The sequence below is a fragment of the Triplophysa dalaica genome, chromosome 21 (assembly GCF_015846415.1).
Source record: "Triplophysa dalaica isolate WHDGS20190420 chromosome 21, ASM1584641v1, whole genome shotgun sequence".
Classification (NCBI taxonomy): Eukaryota; Metazoa; Chordata; class Actinopteri; order Cypriniformes; family Nemacheilidae; genus Triplophysa; species Triplophysa dalaica.
In genome coordinates this window covers 6,155,541-6,180,116 of record NC_079562.1, presented here as the reverse complement: position 1 = coordinate 6,180,116, position 24,576 = coordinate 6,155,541, and the positions used below count along the sequence as shown (strand labels likewise).

The 24,576-nt window shown below is 37.8% G+C and overlaps 1 protein-coding gene across 1 annotated transcript in view; it reads right to left on the bottom strand.

Annotated features, from left to right (window-relative positions):
- The window catches only part of arhgef10la (Rho guanine nucleotide exchange factor (GEF) 10-like a), a 105,709-nt gene that overhangs the window by 45,417 nt on the left and 35,716 nt on the right, over positions 1-24,576 (bottom strand). The window contains 3 exon segments of the mRNA XM_056735107.1: positions 13,170-13,270; positions 19,984-20,111; positions 20,931-21,046. Of these exon segments, the coding sequence (XP_056591085.1) occupies positions 13,170-13,270; positions 19,984-20,111; positions 20,931-21,046 (345 nt within the window).

Sequence of the window (24,576 nt, the reverse complement as noted above, 5' to 3'; positions counted from 1 at the left end):
CAGACTACATGTCAGCCACCAAAACTTCTCTGTTAAAGCAATCTAGAAAATACAATGCATCTACAGTACAGTAATGCTTGCATATATTGTTAAATATATATACTGTAGCTTTATTTGTTTTCTAAATCTGTGAACTTATATGAACTTAAATAAAGACCGAGAAAAAAGACAACAAACAACTGCAGTTATATGGTTAAGTGTGAAATGTACACGGCTCCGTTTGACAGGAGATATTCGGTAGCTGTATCAACATTCAAGTGAAAGCAGGAAATTTAAGGGCCAATTAGCCTGAGTTTAGTCTCAACAGTTTCAGGTGGATTTCTTTCAGCCCTCAACGAAGTTGAACACACGGACACAGTTCCAATGCAGCAAAGCAACATCTCTGTATGTCTGTATGTATTTAAGTCCCACATTTTAACACCTTTGTTTTGATTCAGTTGCCTTCCTCGAGATTTAGCCACTTTAAATCAATGCGATCAACTTCAGCAAAAGGTCAGGATTCTAAAACCTCTTCTACCAAATGTCTGTACAGGACATATTTGCCAGTTAGATAAACCCTCACAGATTATTTAGATAATGCAAACACCTTACAATAATCCCCATGTTAAAATCTAGATATGATCATTTATAATCAAACTGCTTTGTTTAATGTTGATATTAGTGGTTTATATTATGCCAAAGCTATGCATTATTGAATTATTGAGTATTGAAAAGATGATTGAATAACATTTAAGGGCAATGGTTCGTTAAAACTTCAATTCATAATAAGAAATATGATTTCTCCTTGTGCTTAAAAATCAATGGTGCCATGTATGTGATTCGTACGAACAGATATTACTAGTTTTTTTTGTATTCTGTTATTGGCTTTCTGTCAACAATCTAAAAAAGCAACCACATACTGACATACTGGTTAAACACAAATTTTCATTTATTATTATCATGTTAGGCTTGAAAAACAAACATACAATTATTCTAAAGCATATTGTATTTGGCTTTAATAAAACCCTGTCACAAAGGATTTTAGATGCTGACAGTACCCAGACATACCCAAGTTAGATTTTCTCCTTGCATCAGTGAACTGTACAAATACATGATATTCCAGCGAAAACACAATGTGTGTTGTTGAAGATCATAGTCTCAAAATAAAATCCCCTAAATGAGCATTCACAACAAGAATTTTAAAGTTCAAGATTTAAAATCACTCTACATGAAAGGGAATGGATATGACAGTTATGGCAAAAATAACAATAACTAAAATGATACAGAATGATATAAAGAGAACCTTTATCACCTACAACTAGAGATGCACCGATACTGTATATAGGCCAATAATCAGTATCGCTCAATAAAAGCAATATGTCCGATAGTTGAAAGAACAGCCTTTGATCCGGGCCAATATACACTCCCCGTCCAAAAAAGTCACCACATGGGCAGTGCTATGATCTGGGGTTGGTCAGGTCTAGGTTCAGCAACGTCATGTCCCCAAAGAATGAGGGCAGCTGACTACCTGAATATATAACCAGGTAATTCCAAAATCAATGGATTTTTCTACTCTGATGGCACGGGCATATTCAAAGATGACAATGCCAGGATGTATCGGGCTGAAATTGGGAAAGAGTGGTTCAGGGAGAATGAGACATCATTTTCACACATGGATTGGCCACCGCAGAGTCCACACCTAAACCCCATAATCTTTGGGATGAGAAGACTTTGCGCAGGGGTCCGAATCTCCCATCATTAATACAAGATCTTAACAAAAAATTAATGCAACTCTGGACAGGAATAAATGTTGTGACATTCCAGAAGCTTAAGGCGGTCCAACCAAATATTAAAGTGTGTGACTTGTTTTTGGACAGGCAGTGTATTCGTTCAATCAAAAGAGTACAGGAAAATGCAATGAATTTGTGTTCTGTATAGAGAAAATGTAAGAAACATAATTGATGATGAATATTAATAGTCATTATATGAATTAATAACATTCAAAAAGTTAAAAAATATAAATATAATCTTCAGAATTGATATCGGCAGATATCTCGATCTAAAACTATAACTGCACCAGACAATTCATTCACATTTTAAGGCTTCGTGTTTAAAGTGTGAAACGGCAGCGCACCTTATTATTAACAAATTGCTTTTGTATATTGGTGTGGACATAAATACAGTCATCATTATATCGTTTTAAAAGTGATCATACATTGTTTGAAAGACCCTTACTGATGTCAAAGACACAACAAATCTCCTCTTAAAAACCTAAAATATGATCAAATCAAGGTCCCGATGTCTTTAGTTATTCATTCACAAGCACGGCCTTGACAGATATTAACTGCATTTTTTTCAATGTGGCTGTTTATATTTTTTACCGCACCATGAAGCACGAAAGTGAATTTAACTGACTGCCGCCCACCATTTCTGTTTCCCAATTGCAATTAGGACTGCATTCTTCTCATTAAGTCTAACAGTTCTGCCAGGATCTCATTTTAAAGCTGCCCTTTGGAAGCATGACAGAAAAACGCAGCTCACTTCTAAAACACTGAAACTGAATTCTAGTTGTCAGTCAGCTCTATGTCTGAGTTACTGGCTTACAGGTTACCCGCCTCACGCCGTGACCCTTGAACCGGCAATTAAATTATTTTCTAGCTAACCTCGAAATGGCTTTTTGCTGATTTGTATGTCAGAAAAGGTCAATATCCCTGCAGTGTACACTTTCAGACGTGTAAACACACAAGTTAGTCTGGAGATACACTGTCAAACTTTCAGGAGAAGAACGGATAGATTTCTCTTGTTTACAAGGATGTGCAGTAGCATTGACATTCAGTCCTTTGAATTATATTAATAATGTGCAATGATGGAGGTTTCGCTCTAAATAAACACTGCAGTGGAAAGTGAGATGAGTCATTAGAGTTGTGGAAGCATCCTTGTTTTATGCCCCAGTGCAGTGAGATCCCCTGCCGCTAATGACTCGAGAGTAATGCATTCTGTCCGCGTAAGCTTACACAACGTTCCCAACATGCCACAACTCAGCCGTCTCCTCACACCCTCATTAACAATGCAGCAACCTTCATTCTATTTATGTAGTGGCATAAAACTCAAGCCGCTTAGCAATGGATAAGCAAATGTGTGTGTGTGCTCCGTCAGGAGGGCTGGTTTAACTTTGCTTGTATCAACTTTACTTGTTGATAGCCACAGAGAGAGAGAGAGAGAGAGAGAGGTGAGAGAATGATGGACAGAAGAAGCAGATGGCCTGGGGGTAACAGGTATCTCTACTAAACAGACACTGGATGAGAAACTGGGATAAAAAAAAATAAAATGTATTCAGAATAACATTAATATGTTTCAGAATATGTATTCTTAAACAAAAAACACAAATTCATAAATACTGTTAGATAAAACAAAATGAATGAAAAGAATCGGGCTGTTATTTTCTACACAATTTACCATTGTACAGCTTAATAAACAAAATACTTCATCATACTGTGTGTTGTTGGCCAGCTTAAAGTCTATACGGCAGAAATACCTTAAAGGTACAGTGTGTAGCATTTTGAAGGATTTATTTACCAAAATATAATATATACTAAAAAACTATGTTGTGAGTGGTGAAGAAATACCTTACAAAATGAACCAAAATGTTTACATTACCTTACAATGAGCCATTTTATGTATATACACCACGGGCACACCCTTACATGTAATGTATCAAATTGCACAGTCATGTTTCTATAGTAGAAATACACGGACAAACTGAGCGCGTTTCATAAAAGGAAGGATGCACGGCACTGCATGTTCTTCTTCTTCGGCTGTGATTTGGAGGCAGCTTGCAAAGCGACTAGATAGAAGGATTAGCAGAAGAAGAGGAAGAACAATAACAAAATTTACTTGTAGTGTTTTTTATTGGAAATAGAAACGGTTATTTGTTGCAGTAAGAAGTGAAATTTGCGCTAATGGCGGACCGCGGACCATACATACTCTGCACACGAGCCGACAGAGCGCCAATCTGTGTCGTCAAAAAATAGAAAATACGATGCAGCAAGGCGAAGTCGAGACAAAAAACGGCAGAAAACCCGAATAAACATTGCCGTGGTTATTTTCAAAATGGAGGACACTGAAGCAGGAAATGGGTTGTTGATGCCTAAGTTGCCAGCTTTCTGCTGGACCAGTAAGCTAAATTTGTCTAATTTCGGCAATATAAGTGAACTGTTCGTTTGATAGCTTTAGCTAATAGATGAGCTGATCATCAAGAGAAGTAGCGTTTTTCCTTGTGAATTTTTAGCACTTTGTAATTGTATCATAAGTCCTTGTTGCATGGCCGTGTGTAAAATCAAGCTACAAATCATGTTTACAATCATAATTTGCATAAATCGGGTGTAAGTTATATTATAATACTGCTTAGCTTCCACATCCTTTCTTGTGCGGACCTCGCGGGTAACGTAAGCTCCTCTGCCTCTCCTCGACCTGCCTGCATCTCCAACAGCCCTACATCTCCGCCCTCTTCCTCTCCCTCTTACTACCTGTGTTAAGTCCTCTGATTGAAAAACATCTGCTAAGACTTTCGCGTTTAGATTACACGCCTTTAGCATTAGCAAGCGGTTTCAATAGGCTGTAAATTACAAACCAAGTTACCGTGCCAAAAAATGCTATCAAAAATAAGCGAATAAATCACTGATACAATGTTAAAAAAGTAACAATAATATTCACTATAACGATTAGAGTAAATTTAATTTATTTGTTTTTCTCTGTAAATAAACCTGGTAACTTGACTTGCAAAGGTTACTCTCTGCCGTCTCAGACGACGACATCTCTGTCCTGTGTCCATAACTTCAGTCTGTTGTTCGCCTGTGAGACGTAGATTGCAATCATCAACCACCGATAATGGCCACTATCATTTACAGAACCCTTTTGTCCTGTGATGGCAACCGTAGCTTCTCTAATGGGAGGGAGAGGGGGTAGCGGAGCTGTAGGTTGCAATTTCCAACATCGCCAATAGTGGCCTCTGAAACTTACACACAGAACCTTTAAAGCAGATTCCACATGCACTGACTCATACAAAAGTGCGGTCAAAAATGGATAACATTTTTAACATTGGCTTATGTTAATATTAATCGATTGCACATACAAAAACATACTACCTCCACTTTAACCAAACATTTAAAACTTGGATATCCAATTTCACTGTTTTCAGGAAATGAAGAAAAAAAATCATTTTACAAATCATTAAATAAAGTACTTTTAATACTTTTTATTGGCTAGATATTTGCAAAAACCTGTGAAAAACATAAAGGGTGACTAATAATATTGATTTATGACAAAAAATAAAAACACATTAAATGTAAAGAAACAAGAAAGACAGCACAATTTCATATTTTAAGCAAGGAAGTCAATCAGTAATGTTTAACAATTAGACAATTTACAACTAGTTTACCAAATTGAGTACACAATTCTCACATCAAGTTTACCACTTCCTGTGTCCACTGCATACAAAACGTTGCAAAAACTCTAACCGCACCTTAATCAGCTCAGAATACTGCTGAGAGGTCCGCATGCCCAACGATGGAACTAAATGTAGCACCAAAACTATCAGCGACCCGACAAACGTCAAAATTGCTTTTTAATACAATGCATAATTGAAAACATTCATCAGAACGCACTGGTGGACCGCCACACGTGGAGGCTATGAATAGCTGAACCGGACTTGGAGAAACCCTTTCATCAGACTCTAGTTTGGCTGCTGTGACTTATGTTAATGCCCCAAAGTACACAAACTCAGTTTTTAATTTACACATATGTTATCCCAAAAATGTTTACCTTTCTTGTAACTTGTTTATGATTATGATTAAAATCATTTGATTCACATTAAATCTACTGTGCTGATTAATTACTAAGGAAACCAATCTATTGGCATTGTCACAAACAACAGCAAAGATATAGCCAATAAAAGAACAAGTTCATAAGATGTTGCATGGCTGTAACATTGCTCATCAATTTCCTAACAAACAGCATTTAATATTTAGTCACTTAGAGTATGTTTCCTTTTGAGTATAACGCGTTAACACTTACACGTTTTTCTGAATGTACAGTAGAATGATCGGACAGCTAAATATACATTTTCTCTATTTGGTTTAAAAGCTACTTCATTCATTCGATTAATAATAATAAATACTTTAGTCACTCAAACGGAAGCATAAAGCTAATGCAATATTTTTCTTTGGTGTGTATTAGAATAAACATAAAAGGCACAGATCACAAGAAAAGAAATAATGAACAATATCATTCATTCAAGCACTCTCTTTAAGTTGCATCTCCCATGATGCATCAGTTTGAAGTAAAGCCGCAATGTTCCGTGATATAGACCTCTTCGGAAGACGTAAACAAAATGGTTTAAGGCTTGGTTTGGGCCTGGAGAACTTCCTGTTTTACTACACAAATGTTCTAACAAATAAAACAAGAAACTAATATGTATAACCGATGTAGTAGAGTAGGCAGGGCGAGACCGTGGTTCGAGTCCGGTGAGCAATTGTGAATGAGCGACAGCTGTGCGCACACCGGGCTCGAATCACGTAGGAGATAGGGAGCATATAAAAGGAACGAGCGACCGGACTGTCGAGGAGAGAGGACCGGGCCCGAACTTGTGTTATGGTTATGGTTGTATTTTTATTTCTGTTTTGTTCGCCGGCGGTCGTCAGTGAGGGGCCGCTGGCTGTTATTATTTGCATTAAATCTTTGTTTAAATGTTTGCCTGTTCCCGACTCATTCCTTCCATATCTTGAATCTTATTACAACCGACTTAAAGGTGCAATGTGTGAAAGTATCTATTGACAGAAATGTCTTGCAGAGGTGAATAAAGACCTTGCATAATGACGCGTTCCGTTTTTTGTACCTTAGAATGAGCTATTTTTATCAACAGACACTAAAAAAAAGAATTGTTCAAAAGATAAGCAAGTTACCTTTGCTTAAATTTTTTTATTGTATGTTGTTTGCGCTCTTTTAACCTAATAGGTTCCTGAAAAAAAATATGTAATAATCATGTTTGTTTGACAAAAATTGGGCAACTTGAACACATATACTGTATATTATGATGAGTAAACAATTGTATGATGTGCAATTTATATGAAATATATAATATATATGTATATTATGTCAATCCTATAGATCTTCATTTTGTCAAGATTACTGAAAGAAAAAAATCATACAAAACGATTACAAAAAATCTTTTATCTCCTTCACCAAAGAAGCGGAAAAATGACGACATCTTAGTCCTGTGTCAGCCACCCTAGTGCTTAGAAAAGGATTAGTGAGCAGTGGACTGATCCAAGGGTTAAATTGCTTTGACATCTGCAAATCAAAGATCTCAGGTTAAGCCTACAAGCCCATCACAGAAGAGTTCTGAAATCTCTTTCATTATCTAGCCATGCCGGGCAGCATGGGACAATGATCATTGATCAGTCGCAAATAAAAAATGAAGTGTCACTTTGGTAGAGTGTGTTTAAGAACGAGTGTTCTTAAAATACAGCTGCTCCCCCTTCCCTACCACACGATTTCCAACAACAGTTTCAACTCCCCACTTAGTTAGTTCAACTCAACAACAGACTTATAAACGTTAGTTCACATTTCCTCCTCGCGCTTGGTTTACTATCCCTCTTGGCACTCACACCCTTGCGTTTTTTAAGCATAAACACACATAAACAGATTTCTTCTCCTTGCGTTCCCTTTGATGTCTCTCCTGCCATTTACCAAACTTTCCAAATTCCAACCTATTGCTTTCCTCAACCCTTTAGTGTGTGTTTATTTGCAACCGACAGCATAAAAGTCCACTGTTGGGGAGGCTGCTTTGATGCGATTTGATAAGTTGTACAGTCATTCATCATTTCAAGCAGTTAAACCAGAGTGAAGCCACCCTTGAAAAAAACAACAACAACAACAACTCAAAAAGACTAAAACAACTAAAAGCGACTAAAAGCTTTAATACTTCTGCCACATTGTTTATATAGCAAATGCATTTGTGCCCATTTGTGAGCCCATGGGTGTGGTGGTCTAAAAACGAGGTATGTTCAGGCACATTGTTGGCACGTTGCTGTTTAGAGGCAACTGAAGAGAACATCTTTTCAAATAGACTACAGTCAATAACCTGATGTTCCAAATATGGTTAGAGGCGTTACATTTCCGTCACACGCTTGCAGTATTCGACCAATTACTACACACTGGTTAACTGGCCAATCTTAGCAAACCTCGCTTTTCAGAGCGATGAGCTTTTTAAAAAATCTGCTCGTCTCAGAGAGGCGGGGCAAAAAGGAGACACAAACATGCAGGGTATGTCGAAAATACAGCATTTTTTAACCTTAAAACATGTATACACATTGCATTACATCTAAAACAAACGACAATATTCATTTAAGCCGTTTCAGCCGTGTCATTTGACCCCTTTAAGAGAATAGGGAGAACCCTTTTAGACCATGCCGACCATTTCCCATCCTTAGACAATTCGGACACACCCTAAATGCACTTGTGCCTTGTGCTTTAAACCATGCGCTTAGATCGTGAAAATAGGGCCCTATGACTCTTTCCTCAGAACACATTAGATATTTTGAAAAATGTTGGTAACCAAACAACCTTAATGAAAGTTGACTTCCATTGCATATGGACAAAACCCAAGCCATTTCTTGAAATATCTTGATTTTTTCAGCCATATACAGGTTCTGAATGACGAGTAAAAAATAAAGATAGAATTCTTATTTTTGGGAGAATTGTCCCTTTAATTAATTCTAATTAGTCAGGATTATTGTAACAGCAGATCAGATTATTGTAACAGTAATGACACCCAAGTACCTCATTTGGTAAATAATATTGTGAATAGTTTATTACGTATCCAAAACAATACATTTACTAAAATACATTTTTTCCAATGCTAAATATAAGAGACAAGAAGGTCTAGAAGAGCCTGTTTGTTTTTGCCTCTGCAAAGCTGAGTGGGCAATACAATCTGACAGCAATGGAAAAAACCTTGTTACATTCTGTCATGGCACTATTTGATATAAGTAGCTTGTTAAAACGGCATTTTCAGCACCAGGACCACAGTTCAGCTGTTTCCAACATGCTATCGCTCCACAACACTGCGAAGGTCTATGATGAGCATCTCCAGATTTCTCATGGGAGCTCTTAAAGTGTGCATGTCAAACTAAACATTACTCCAGAAACTTCAATTAACACTATCTGGACTGAACCTATTAATTAAGACCCCATCTCTGAACCGGTAACAAGGGAACATTCTGGGGGAGAAAAAAAACAGACCTGTATGCAGCATCACGCGGAGTCGCCGTGGCAATCTCTGAACCACATCTTCATAATTAATGGAACCCTCAGGACACACTCACACGCAGCCATGTTGACGCTCTCTATCTCCCACCCCCATGACTTCCCAGCGTGCCACCACAATATCACAAACACTGTTTTCTGACAGCCTGTTTTATGCAGATACAAGCATATGTTACCCTTCGCAGAGCTGCGTTAATGGCCTCATCAGAGACAAAACAGCTTCTGCGGATATTATATCAGCCAAAAGTTGGATCCCAAAGCAGGGCTATATCGCAGACAGGTGGGACAATGAATGCCGAAAGACTCCGCTCAGCTTGTTAATAAAATCAATATGCGTGAAAAAGCACCCAAGGGATAGGGAAATGGAGGTCTTAAGCATTTGGCGCAAGAAAGGGACTCGGGCTGAAATGACAGTATTTGCCACCCACCAATGAACGGAGCAGTCGATTATTGTGGTGGGTCGAGATTATCTTTTTAAAAGACTATTTTACTTACATATATTAAAAAATCCCTCATTTTCACACCCTCATGCCACATTCCATACGTCCAATAGTTTGCAAAAGTGAAAGAACACTATATTTGATCATATTTTGCAATTTTGAAAAAAATCAGTGTGCTAAATTCAAATGTACAATGATAACATCAGATACCAGAAACTTGCATATGGCACTTTGTCCCGGGACATGCGAGAAACGAGATTCGAAAGTTATCAATGTGCCGCAATATTTGAATTAAGCACGCTCATCTATTTGTTTACATAGACACATAGTCATTGCCGCAGGGTGTTTCTGCCCACATCAGGCCCACATGTCCTCTGAGGAGGTAAGAGAGCCCGGCAACAACAGGACACCCATGAAATTGCACCAGCATCTCCGTTATTATAATTCAATTTAGCCGTATGAGAAGGCAACGTGTGGGTGTAATATAATTACGGTGTAACTGACATCTTCACCAGGTTGAAGAAAACCCATCCTGTTGTCCATGAAAAGGCTTTGCTGCAGAATGTTTTGACATAAGTCGGAAACACCAATCATTTCAGCGAGATCCACATAAGCGACTTAAGACTCCGTAGCGAAGTGTGAAACTTCCAAAGCGAGTTACGAATCAAAGCTCATTGTGGTCAACAAGCATGCCAGAGATGTTTATGTGAAACAAAAGTCTGACAGCTAAGCAAGGAGCAGCCAAGCAAGAAAACTGGAAAACACAGAGGCAGTCAAATAGCCTCTTGCAAATAACACTCAGAAGATGAAAACACGAGCGACGGGGAGTGGTTTTCAGGAAAAAAGGCCGTTGGAGTGTTTGTCATTCTCTCCCAATCGTTAGCTATACCTGCGTTTTGAGGATATCGGCTCTTACGCTGCCAACATCCACTTAGTGTCAGCTGAGATCGCAATTTGCCTATTGCTACAAACCTATTTTCAACGCCCTAAGATTACAAATAGCCATAAGCAGCATATACGAGACAATTACTGTTGTTTCCGAAAACAAAATCATTCACAAATATATAGTTAAAAAAGGACACCCTTTAGCTCTTATTAGAAATCAGATACGGATCTAAACAAGAGGTAAAAACAGGTTCCTATCAAAATACATTTACTGCTCCCTCTGCTCTCTTTCTACCACATCCTATTCCCTCCATTATGAGTATTTCTTTTTGTGTACATCACACAGTAAGCTGTGAAAACTTTGATCATTCACCCTCATGTGGTAAAGCGACTTGTTTTGTCTTTGTTAAACTGCCGCTGGTGTAAAAAAGTTTGCAAAAGCAAAGAATCTAGATCATACAGTATCATTTACTACTACTTTTGAAGTACATTTCAAAGTACACACGTCTTACCCAGCCTGAAAACTGACAGAGAAATACCTCTGATGTATTTTGTGCAATAGAACGACTAGAAAACAATCCAAACTTTTTATAGTACTCTATTCTAAATACTATGCTAGGTTCTTATTTACCCTCCAGCTCCCCACGTACTGTTATGAATAATTGATTGTTTTATTATACAGTAGATTTACTCATCATTAGTAAGTTCACACAGTTAATGTAGTCCACGTAGGGCTGTTTAAAAGTTAATCGCATTAAATATATTGAATGTACCCAGAATAAATGTAAGTGTTTACATTGTATTTGTCTGTGCACTGTGCATATTTATTTTGTATTTATAAACACATACATGTACAGTATATTTTTAGGAAACATTTACACAGGTATTTACATTTAATTTTAGTCGTTTAGCATATATTTACATTTATTCATAATTTTAATTATAAATAACATTTCTTAATCTTTATAATTAAATTTTTTGTAAATATATACTGTATGTGTTTATAAGTACACAATAAATATACACAGTACACAGACATATAGGCGGGTTCAAAACAACAACATAAACAGACGTTACTGCGCATGCTGAGTTTTGTTGCCCAAACCTAACTTCCGCTACACATTCGCAAAGAATTGAGTTCCTGCATCTTATTTTTTTAAATCAAGCTACGAAAACGAGACGAAAAGTTACTTGGCTACACATGACTCTCCAATATTTTGAATTTAGACCTGCGATACCAAGTCCAACCGCTAGATGTCAATATCCGAAACGGTTTCTTCAATGTGACTACCCCTTTAAAATTGTTCATTTAATAAATTGAACATACAACAAAATTCATTTTTTTTATATAATTATTATACGATAAAATTCTAATATTAATTCATATTAATGTAAATTAAATGAAATTTAAATAGTTATATTATTAGCCAGAAGCAAGACACAGACCAGAAGTTAACTTTGGGGCAGGCGTGTGCATCTGATGAAATCCGTCTATAATATGTAAACATAAACTATTTTTCTGGGTGTGATTAATCATGATATCGTTAAACACCCCAATGAACTGTCCTAAACTGTGAGGATAATTCAAATACATCAAGCTTTACCTTGGCAGATTATGTCCCTTAAATGTCCTAAAATTTAATTATACGCAAAAAGGACTTTTAAAAGTTGACTCCACTAAAAGTCACTATGGAATCTGCGATCAGCCACAACAACGTGCTCTGAAAGCCAATTGAGAATAAGCAAATTTATAAATGAAACACTTTTTCATCAATGACAATGGCTTCGGAGAACAATCTGGACAGGAAGTTGTACTACTACACCACTATTGACACACCTGGATCTCTTGTGAAATCCTATTATCTTGGAAACGCAACAACCTGCCAGTACTCTGCTGTCAATACTATTTCTATTCATAAATGATATACTGTACAGCAAACCTATAGAGTAAACCAGAGGCATAAAGCCAATTTCTATTAGAATGCCATGGGAGGAGTAGGTGCAAAGATATTGTAGATGAATCATCTCTCTGGCCCTGAGGTTAAATCATATTAAATCTGGTTTAAGCTTTGATAAAAAAATAAAACATGCTTACACTCAGATGTGAAAAATACACAAAACCAGTTTTGTCACAATGTTGTAAATGCAAAGAGGAGATAATCAAGCTATTGTACCATATATTTTGCAGAACGTATAGCAGTAACTCTCTGAGATTTATGAATTCTAACCACATCATCTGTGTGCAATGTACAGAAGCGATATACATGTTTAATATAAATTTTGCTAGGAATGAGCCCTAAATAAACACAAAAAGATAAAGAACATCCACATCGCAAACTGGAATAAACGCCACCTTATCCAGGTTATTTTTTTATTTGTTAACCCATTATGTAACCAAGAAAATCGCAAAAATCAATAGATTTATGCAAAAAAACAGTGACCGGGTAAAAAACATAAATGGAATTTACTAAATGAGAACACAAAGCTGGAAAATTAATAAAATTGGTAGACTTTCAGGACCAAAAGTTGATCAGGACTCACTCAGTGCTATCTTGGCTAGATGTAACCGGTTAACCCAGGAGATCTTGCTGAGGGGGCTTGGAGTGTTGAAGACCACCGTAAAGCTCACAGGACGGCCAGACCTATGAAAAAGTATCCAAGAGATAGTGAGACAGTGGTACATTCATCAAACCAACCACTGTCGTCTGATAACAATCCCCTTATATTTTCTGTGTCAATGCACAAACACGGAGCAAGATGGTGGTACCTAATAATCAGTATTAATAATACAACTTTTACTGCAGTGCACCAAGAAGCCCTGGGAAGAGCATCTGTCACTCCCCTCTTACAGAGCTCCTTCTCAAGCTGAGTCTGAATTCATGAGGATCTCATTGCTTCATGTATTTTATGCTTACAGGAAGGAAAGGAGACCGGAGAAATTACAGCTATGTAGATTCCTGTAACCACACACAACAATAATTTCTTCTGTAATCTAATCATAGAGACAGTAAAAGAGAGGAGGTCAAGGAGAAAATATTAGGATAGGATTTGTGGATGTGGTGCAGGTGAGGAGCTGGCCATAAGGCCAGGAGCTGAGCAGAGCTTGCCGGGCCGATCTGCATTCAGAGCCAAGGTGTTTAGCCAGCTTAATGGACCAGAACTTCTCCGCTATGCCTTCTACAAGAGGGGATAGAGAGAGCATGCTTGAGCACCGCGTGGTTCTGGATGGGAGGAACGTTTTAATAGGAGTTATTAAAGGACACTGGCCACAAGAAACTCACTTGAATTTGACTTTGAAAAGTGACACTTTTAAATTTACAATGCGAATCAATTTCCCCATTGGAGGATTATCAAGGTCAATGGAAAGGATGTCCAACATGATAAAAGGAGATATCTTTAACAAATCTAGTTTAAAACCAAATGTGGCAAGAAATGTAATATTTGTGTTTATGTTGATTTAATACATTTTTATAAAAAATACCCCTATGACCTGAACTTCACTACATACATTGTAAATGACATTGTGCTGTCAAATCAATGACGATTAATTGATTTTAACATACATTTTGAAATAAATGAGTTGTTATGTATGTGAGTGTGCCGTGTTTAATAATGTATAAATTAACAAACAAACATGTATATAGTTAAGACATTTTTGTAATATATTAGTACACATAGGGCTTTATATTAATAATACATTATTTTATATATATAAATTATATTTAAATATAAATGTATATAGTTAATTTCCAAAAAGAGATAACTAAGTTTTTAGAATTGTTTTTGTGTTGTGCATTCCAATTCATAACAATCAAATTGCAGATGGCTTGTTTGGATTTAAGCCAAAATAACACAAAAATACAGCTACTTAACCCCATAAAACACTTAAAAATATAATAAACATGCTTTAAAAAAAACTGAGTTCTCTTTCTTGAAAAAAAAACTTTATATTTTTACATAAATATTTGTATGTATTTGTAAACAAGTATGTATATGTATGTATGTACATATATATACATACCAAACACATATACAGTTATTTTGGAATCACAATAAATGGATCCGACAGCACTAACATGAAATAATAAACAAAAAATGTCCAAACTATTTATGCTTAAACTTTCCTTCACATTCATCACATCAAGTCATCACTTTAAAAATCTTCGCTTGCAAGAAAACAGACCAGCAAGTCATTATAATAGATGTCTATCTTCCCAAACAGAAGTCCAGGCCTTCACCGTGTCACGCACGACACTTGTAATAATATTCTGACTTTATTTCTAACACTTAAGAGGGTCTCTCGGCACAGGCTCAGGGACACGGAAGGCAATTCACATTCAAACATCATTAGAAGGTAATTGACTGGAGAATACAACGACATCTGACTTGGCTACTGTCATACCGGCAGCCTCCACATGCTCTGCATTCATTCCCAGCCCAGGGGAGAGAGACGCGGAGTGAGAAAGTGTGAAGTGCAAAGAGTCACAGAGACGGAAGGATGAACTGAAACTTTCCAATACACTCAGAGATAAAGAAAGCGAATTCCAAATGAAATTTCAGGGGATGTCTGGCTCCTTCCCGAAATGGAAAGCGCACCCAACAACTCGTCATTTCTCTCTCTCAGCACAAAGGCTTCACACACACAAAGATTTAAAAAGTAAAAAGCAGCAAAATAGGTGGGGGTCGGGCTGTAGTTGTTGCAAGTACACTCCATGCTTAATTTGTTTCCTGGGATAAAGCCGGCCACCCACGAAACACGATAAACAGAGCAGCCCTGGGTTCCACCCGCTGGCTGATTGAAAAGCTGGGTGGATGCGAGAGGGTGTGCGAGGCGGTGTGTGCATGTGCAGGCTGAATGAAAAAACAGAAGAGGTGGTGAACTCCCAGGCGGAGAGGGCAGAACGAGAGCTAGAAACTGGCTGATTTATGGCTGCAGGTCAGTGCTGTGGCATGTGTGTGACACTAATGCAGAATGACAGGACAGGTGGCCTAGTGGATGTAGCACAAAATACTTTGCGGTTCTCTGTGCTGATTGGAGGAGACTTTAAATCAAGGTTTCCAGGAAGTAGATTCAGAGCATTTGTGACCCTAGATCACAAAACCAGAGTTAAGTAGCACGGGAACATTTATAGTAAAAGACAAAAATGCATTGTGTGGGTCAAAATTATAATTTTTTCTTTTATGCCAAAACTCATGTTCCAAGAAGATATTTTGTAAATTTCCTATATTAAATATATAAAAACTTTATTTTTGTGAGTGGATGGTCTGCTACTGTGCCTATGATTAACAACTTCAAATGCCATTTTCTCAATATTTTCATTTTTTGTACTCAGTTTTAAAATTGTGTATCTCAGACAGATTTTGTCTTATTCAATAACTCATGAATCAATAAAAACCTTATTTATTCAGCTTTCAGATTATGTAAAAATCTCAATTTCGAAAAATTTACCTATAAAACTGGTTTTGTTGTCCAGGATCACATTTGTACTTGTAATGTCCTGGAAATCCATTTTTATTCATTATATTATTCAAATTTACAGTATATCAGTAAATGATGACAACAGTTTTATTTCTCTGTAAATAGTCCCTTTAACTACACAGCAAAGGGACAAAAAAAACTTTTTAAAACCTACAGAAACCTTGTATGTCCAAATTCTCTGTTTTCAGGAAATGGAAGAAACACTGTAGTTTTGGAGATTATTTTATATTGTGTTCTCAAAATTGATTTAAATATTTGCAAAAGCCTCCGATAAACAAAAGGTTTTAAGGCATTCAAATCTAAATCACGAAATATGGACAAAAACAAATGATTAAATACAGTGTATTGAAACATGTTGTTAACTGAGAGAAAACAAGCCTGTCTTATTCACCATCTGTGAGTATACTATATTAATTTTTCATTCTCAATCAGACTGTCATGTTTTTGTCAATATATACCAGACAAGAAGGCACACGCAGGGATTTGTAGCGTCTGAATGGGTGATGTTAATTATCCAGCTTCCTGAATCTACGCATTTTGAAATTCCACGTATGTCACTGTGCCATTTGCTGCATGCTGAGAGGTGTTGTCTGATGCTAGAAAAGGCTTCTAGACTAACAGCAGGTGAAAAACAGAAAATAGGGGAGGCATGCTGGGGACTGTCTCTCTTTCTCTGCATCCACAGGCGTTTGTTTGTTAAAGAGAAGTGTGGATAGAGAGAAAGAGAAGATTTGTGAGCGCGTAACTAAAAATGAGAGTGGGAGAAATGTGGCCTTAAACTAACTTTTGTTTTTTTCAAAATCTTTTTCTTCTTTTTCCTTAAAATGTTTACCGGGTGCATAGAAAAAAAAAAAGGAAATTATGGGGAGAAATGAGGAGAGATTTAAGTGTTTGTGTAAGTACTATATCAATAGAAACTGGGAGAAATACATTTCTTACATTTTTTTCCTTATTTTTATTTTCTTTCTCGTTGACCAACAGTTTTTGCCTTGGGAAGAATTGGGAAACAAATTCTGTTAACGATAGGGAGAGAGGATATTTTTTAATTATGGGAAAAGGGGAAAGAAGATTAGGATATAATCCTGAGAAATAGGGGAAAGAATCTGGAAATGATGGAGAGAGAGGAGGAAAGACATCAAGGACAAAAGGAGAAAACAAGAAAATGAGAACTAATAAAGGAAATAACACAGTTGAATGGGAAAACAAAGTGTGGAAATGAAATGAAATTTGCATTATCTGCTAAAACACCATGTACATGATATTCTATTCTATCAGCTATGACTGTGGAAACCACTTTAATTCTCAACTTGACACTTTCTCACTGACCATTAAGTCCGCATGACACTTCCTTGCCCTCTTGCAGGGCTGCTTCATTTAGTTGCCCACACTTGGACCTGACTGACACCATTCAAAGCACCCCACCACATGTCCTCTCAATTCAGTCTACCACAATCTGGCACCATGTGTGTCATTGATGACCAAAAAACTGCAAGACATCATAGCAGGCTCAAAGGGCCTTTGGAAAATTACGGGTGCATGACGTGTGTTTACGAGACAGGGCAGGGGTTCTGGTGAACATCTGAGCGAGCAGATTGTTCCTGCGGGTTTCGGCAAAACGCGAGCCACCCGAGCAGGTCTGAAGACCGGGGATTGCAGATATTGGGAGGACTGCACCACTTTGGACCGGCTGGGCTGTCACATCAAGTTGAGAAAGCATCATGGAGATTAAACGTTCTGCTGAGTCTCTTCTCCGAGCTGAGGCAGAAAATCACAACCTTGTAGTTCCTCTAAACTAGAATTACTGCAGATTTTACATTTGTCTTAGTTTTAACACAAACGTTCAAGATAGGACAAGGGAGTTTATGCGTAAAGTCTGCCTTAAAGGGACAGTTCACCCAGAAATGAAAAATCTGTCACACATACTCACACTCTTGTCATTTCATACATATTTAACTTTCTGTCTTCTTCAGACAACAAGAGAAAATATTTTGAAAAATACCGCGGTACCCATTGACTTGACAAGAGAAGTTGTTCGGTTACCAATAGTCTTCAAAATATCTTTTTTTTTGTCTTCTGTAGAAGGGAGTCATATAGGTTTAAAATGCCAAGAGGGTGAGTCAATACTGAGTGAATTTATATTTTTTGTAAACTATCCCTTAATAGAACTGAATGAAACAATCCCAAAAAAGAACAAAAGAAAAATAACTACTGTTATTTACTCTCTCTCTCTCTCGTTGCCCAAAAAGTAATACGATTTTTAAAGACATGAAGGCAAATACAGTACAAGATGATTTTTTGGGGTGTACTATCCCTTTAAAGTTCATCCTCCCTGCTTCTTTTCTCCTATTGCACACTCCGCTAATCTGTCTTCATTTCCTCTTCCACGGCCGTTTCTGTGAGTGAAGTTTCCGCTCTCACACTGCATCATTAAGATAAGCACATTCAGGTGCACTGCACTGTGAAAAATGCACCGCCTCCTCCCTGACACATTTACATTCACTGACTCTTAATGTGACATAATAAGAGAACATTAAAGGCCCTGTCTAGGCGTCAAAGAGAAATGACACAAGTGCTCCGGATGGGAAACATCAGCTCCAAGCTCGAAGTTAAATGAATTGAATAAGCCCTATGCCACGCTATATTGTAGCACTTCCCATACTGAAAGGGCCGTGTAACCGTACCGCCGGCAATCCTTGAGCTCCCGAATCTGAGAACGATAACTTAATGATCTCCTGTCATGCTATTAGGCTTGTAATTTGCTGCTCAGTTTGGTTAAAGGTGACGAGGGGCCGGCTTTTAAGGGGCGTCGAAAATAAAGCTGGGTAATGCGCTTTCATTAGGGGAAATGAATATGGCGCCGGGCTGCTCCATCATCTTAACGTTGTTGCAGATGAACATTAACATGTTTGTCAGCGGCCAGTATGTTTTAGTTTCGCTCTGGAAAACCTGTTTAAAATGAGGTGTGTAAGACCGTCTGCAGTGTTGTAACATATCTCTGTACTATACAAGAACATAATAACTTGAAGTGTACAACAATCTCTGCTTTTTTTTACTTCAAACTCAAGCTGTTCTTTAAGTTAGCGGTTTTCACTATTGTAGTAACGTTATTTACTTTGTACTGTAACATGTTCTCACTGGTGAATCAGACATGATTTCATTGAAATTGATCCAAGAGGTTCTGGTTTGTGCTCGTTCTTGTGTTTCGGAGGAGGTGTGGCTTTGGATGGCGATTCGCTTGAGCGGTTGGCTCACGATTTCAGTGCTAGCAGGCTAAAGTTAGCATCTTGCCAAATCATCTATTCCGCCTTTAAGTAAGGTCTTTATACCCCTTACGGAAATCAACCATGTTCTATCATAGTTATGTATATTAGATTGCATTTCTGTCAATAGATCCTCCAAAAAACTATACACTGGACCTATAAAACAAACATTTTTGAAAGTGTTGTTTTTGAATGTATACATAATCCTAGAGGAGTTGGCATAACCGTCCATACAGCAAAGTAATAAAAAGTCTTCCACTTGAGACAGTACTTCTGTTCATACATTACATATTCATACACATTTCATACACAAAATGAATATGCACATCATTTGAGACATAAAAAATAGCTTTTCATCTCTTGTCATTTGCAGTATGTTTTGCTGCCTAAATTCATAAAGACAGAATAGTAATCAATCAAGTGAAGAACCTACTCTGTCATTGTGATTAGAAAAAGCTGTCACATATAATACACTTTTGAAACTACCAAAGTCAATGAGCTCTGTAAAAATTCTCCCTTCTTTCCTGCACATTTCTATAAAGAAAACGCATCCACTGTGTGAAACATACAAACCTCACACATCCCAAGTATTAGTTCAGAAGCTCCGTTAACTTACTTGTCTGGTCTGCCAGGGACTTGCAATCGTAAACGGCATTTGTTGGCACTCTGGATCTGGTCCTCTTTGATGCAGATAAGCCTCTGTAGTGCCAAACACCAGTCCTGCGCTACTGTGGTGTTCAGATTCTACAAACACAGCCAAATGCCAGCCATATTCATTAAATGTTATTTCACATTATTGTTGTGGTTTTGGCCACCAATTAATGAAATTATAAGCATTTACATCTTTCACAAAATTATAATCATTCATCACACCTTCCACAAGCAAACATTTTTTTACTCTTTAAAAATCAATGAGGTCTGAAAAATTCTCCCTCCACCTATGTGCTTCACATGATTTTTAGTTGATCGTGGGATGAGAATAAAGCATTTGAAGCGAGGCCAGTCGCACGGTTGTGATCAGGAAACCGGGCAAGAAAAGCTCTGATGTTACTTCTAAAGGCAAGGGAATCAACATAGCTGTTTTTCACTGGTTTGGTGGCTGTGGAGGCATCATGGGAGCTGTCCTGATTCGAGCGCAGCCCAGACATGCCTTTCTACAACCATCTCCCATCTGAACTCCGATCAGATTGTGAAGGTTTCGCCGTGTTGTCATCAGACTATCAAGCGCCTGCCGTGATAATCAATTGATGATCTACTTCTTTGGTTGCTGAGCTTTGATCACAATTTAATAGCGCTGAAAACGCTTATACCCAAAAGGCTTCCCTACCCAGATGGCACCAGCATATGCGACTAATATCGCTTTTGTTATGTTGCTTAATATATTCTACCTTGATCTTTCCCACGACTTTGTTCTTTTTGTATAATTTTGCACAGTTGGGTTATTTTTGCGCCAAATTGGAATTCTGCTCATTTTTCAGCTCATTTATTTGAGGGCACAGCTGATCTTATTTGCACAGCTGGTGTGTGTGCTTGAATGTACGCATGTCGGCGAACTGTGTTTACCTGATAGGTTCCCTGTAAAGTCCCCACCAACAGGGTGACCTGTTCCACCACCGACAGGTCGTGTTGAAGCTCCTGGAGCTCCTGATACAGACGGGGCGGACCCAAAATGATGCTTCCTGTCAATCAAACAGAAATCAGCTTTACTTATCAAACACAGTACTACTGGGATTTCACATGACGCATTATCCGTGAACTGCAATGCATGAGGCACCCTCACTTAAAGGGATAGATAGAAACTGTTTTAAGCCTGTATACATTTATTTGTTCCAATGAACACAGAGATATTTGGAAGAATTTGAGCAATTTTCAGTTCTGCAATATCATCTTTTACCAAAGTAGGGAAAAACATGCATTTTCTTGTTCTGTTGAACACATAATGAGATATACACAGATTTAATGTCCCGGAACTGATAATTACTAAGATTCTTCCAAATATCTTTCTTTGTGTAAATGATGACAGACATTTTTGGATGAACTATCCCTTTAAGGGTGGGTCTTGATAGCTGAGATGGTATTTCTGAGGATATGGGTTTCCTGTAAGGTGCTGAATCATTCAAATGTCTTATTGAGTCAGGAAGGCTCGGTTACACAGCAGGATATACTCGGCTATAAAATAACCGCTTCAGCATTACCGATACCCTGCACACTCCTGCGTTTCAAATGATCGATTCGCGACCTGTATAGTGCTCTGTAATGACATAGAAAGTGCATTTAAGAATGATACCCAACCTCTGTAATCTTAAAAGTTAAGATGAACCCGCCGTGCTCTGTTAGCTCAGTCGTACCTTGAAAGCTTTTCCTAATGCAAATGTATCCAAACAAAATCAAGGGCCTTAACTTTTAAATACTTTGGGCATGTGACAAAACTTTCATTTGTCAATACTCTCCAGTAGCGCCACTAACAAAGTGAATCAATAGAGAGGATAAATCGATCACCCATTGTTTGTGATGGTACAGGGGCTCTCGAAGAAGGAGCAGAGTTAAAAAATTAAGCCATGTGGAAATATGAAGCCCTTTGAGAGTGACGGAACGTACACAGGTGTCTCATTAGATGCAAAATGTACCATCGATTTGAATCCCCATTACACTTTTTTGTTGTCTCAGGTCTCTGGCTGCAGAATCGATTGTTGGGGTGAATCGGCTCTATGTGGCCAACCGAAAGCTCAGGAATGAGGAGTATAATTAAATCCTGGAGCAGGATATACCAGCCGCAGGACAGCCTGGCCTTTCAGCACCTCGACATAATCAGGTGACCTGTGTGTGGAACGGAGAGGTGCTGAACCCCAGCCCAGACTAATCCTTCACATGCTGCTGGAGGGTCTGTCGAAAACAGGCGAGGGACACTGTGACAGTGTGGCAGAGATGGTACGTGAGCTAAACCTCAAAAATGCATTTAAATTTAACATAACTAAAGTCATGTTTTCTTCTTTACCTATACCACACAAATTTCAATAACAATAATGTTAAAGACGGCATGCAATCATCATGGATTATTATAGTGTTTTTATTATAAGTGAATTATCTGTGCACTTTTATTCATGCACCCTCATAATCTTTTATAAAAAAATAAAACATACTGTCCAATTATCATTATAAAAGGCTGCCAATTGGATATCAGTATTACTTTAGTGCAGTGATTTAAACTGGGAGGCCAGGACACACTAGGGGGCGTCAACAAAGTTCCATGAGTTTATCACAAAATGATTTAAAAGAAGTATTAAAATAGGCTAAAACAAGTAAAACTGTATATTTCCTAATGTTTGGTTTTTTTATAATTATACTTCTTTCTTGTTATGTCAAACTCTAGAATATTAGGACGGGATAGAAACAGTTTAAAAATATGCCCAAAAAAGAATAAAAGGTTGAAATCCACTTCAGTGCCACTTCAAAGCCACTTGTGGTTAACAATTACACGTAATTTATGCTGCATTTTTAAACAATGCATCCAACGTATACACTTGGTTAAAAGCAACAGGTAAAGAGAGCTTTCAAAAAGTTTTTAGCAAAAAGAAATAAAAATCTTTGTGCAGTTGTTTAACAACAGTTCGCATTGCAGAGTCAAACAGCATGTTCCTAAAGTAAAGCAGCATTCTTCACTCATTTACAAATGTTTATATTACTCATAATCTGTAAATGGCATAATTTGTTATGTTTGTTTACTATTGTATTGATAAATGTTGTTTTTTGAGAGACCATCAGAATACAAAAGCTGAATGATCAACTTATTAATAAATACATCATCAAAAATCTACTGCAATATCATTTACATTCCAGCCTCACGTGCTGCCACAGGAAGAACTTTTTCTCTCTATCTGTATGCCTTTCTGCCCCTGACAGTTGTATCCATCTCTCTCTCTACACCTGTCTGTATCTGTCTTCCTGTCTCACATTGTCTATCTTGTTTTCAAGTCTCCTCCATTCTACAATTCTCTCTCTCCCTCTAACCTTTAGAAATTTAATAGGATCCTCAACACGCACTGCCACAGAGACATCTGTCACTGGCACAGTTTGATCAATAGCAGACACATTTGAATAAAAAAGGCACAGTAAGCCACAGCAGCACATGCTGGCAGACTCCGCCTGCTCTCCTGGTTGCCGTGGCGTGGCCTCAGGCAGGCCTACAGGTCTGTGGGCTTGTGGCCCGCCTTGGCCCCAGGTGAATGTGCTGACTTGTAATCCAGACTAATCCGTGCCGGGTTTTCACACTGTGGCACGGTAATCTGACATTTTCAGTTGGCTCTCTCTCACACACATAATCGTCTGCGTGCAAACACGCGCTGAGCAACCGCCAGCGGAGGCCTATGCAGGCACGAGACAGGCATCCAAAGCCCAAAGTCAACAAAGCCCTTGCCAGAGGGACAGCTAAACATTGGATTCTTCATTCAAATTTTTGTTCTTCTGAACCGACTTCAAAGTCAAAGTGCTTCACATGTTCAATTTGAGGCAGCGATCTGTCTGGCACGTTGTTTTTTTAGTGACTGTGTGAATAGAAAACAGATTAAAAAAGAATGGACGCAGGGGGCCAAAGACAAAAACAACTCATTTAAAATCAACCTTTGCTTAGAACACCCGTGAATTTTGTTTATATTATACAATCTTCAAATTAGGGCGATTATACAATTATTGTGAACCAAAAGAATTCACGAAAATATTAATAATAACAATAATATAGAGAGATATAGAAAGTCCAGTAGATAAAAAAAGCATTCAATCATCAACCTATCAACTAATCATCAAAAAACTATCATTCAAATTCATTTATATTTTAATTAATCTTTAATAACATTGTTATTAAATGTTAAAGAGATGCAAAAGTACCACACACACCCCTGCTATAAATCTGTGAAATTTCAGCACAAAATTTTGTAAATGTTATTGCACTAGTGTTTCTTTTAAATAAATACAGACAACTGTGTGTCGTCCGTTACAATACCCAGTGAGACCACAGTGAGAAGACAACAGCAACAGCCCAGTGGAGGGCATGACAGAAAAAGGGAACTTTACATCTTTATACTGCTTTACAGCGCAGCAGCAGAGGGCCTGGTGATTGCCTGAAGGCGGGCCTATTCCATCAATAAATTAGGGCACTTGGGCCTGCAGGAGATGAAAAATGAGTCCATTTTGAGGTGAGGTGGGGGAGCATGGG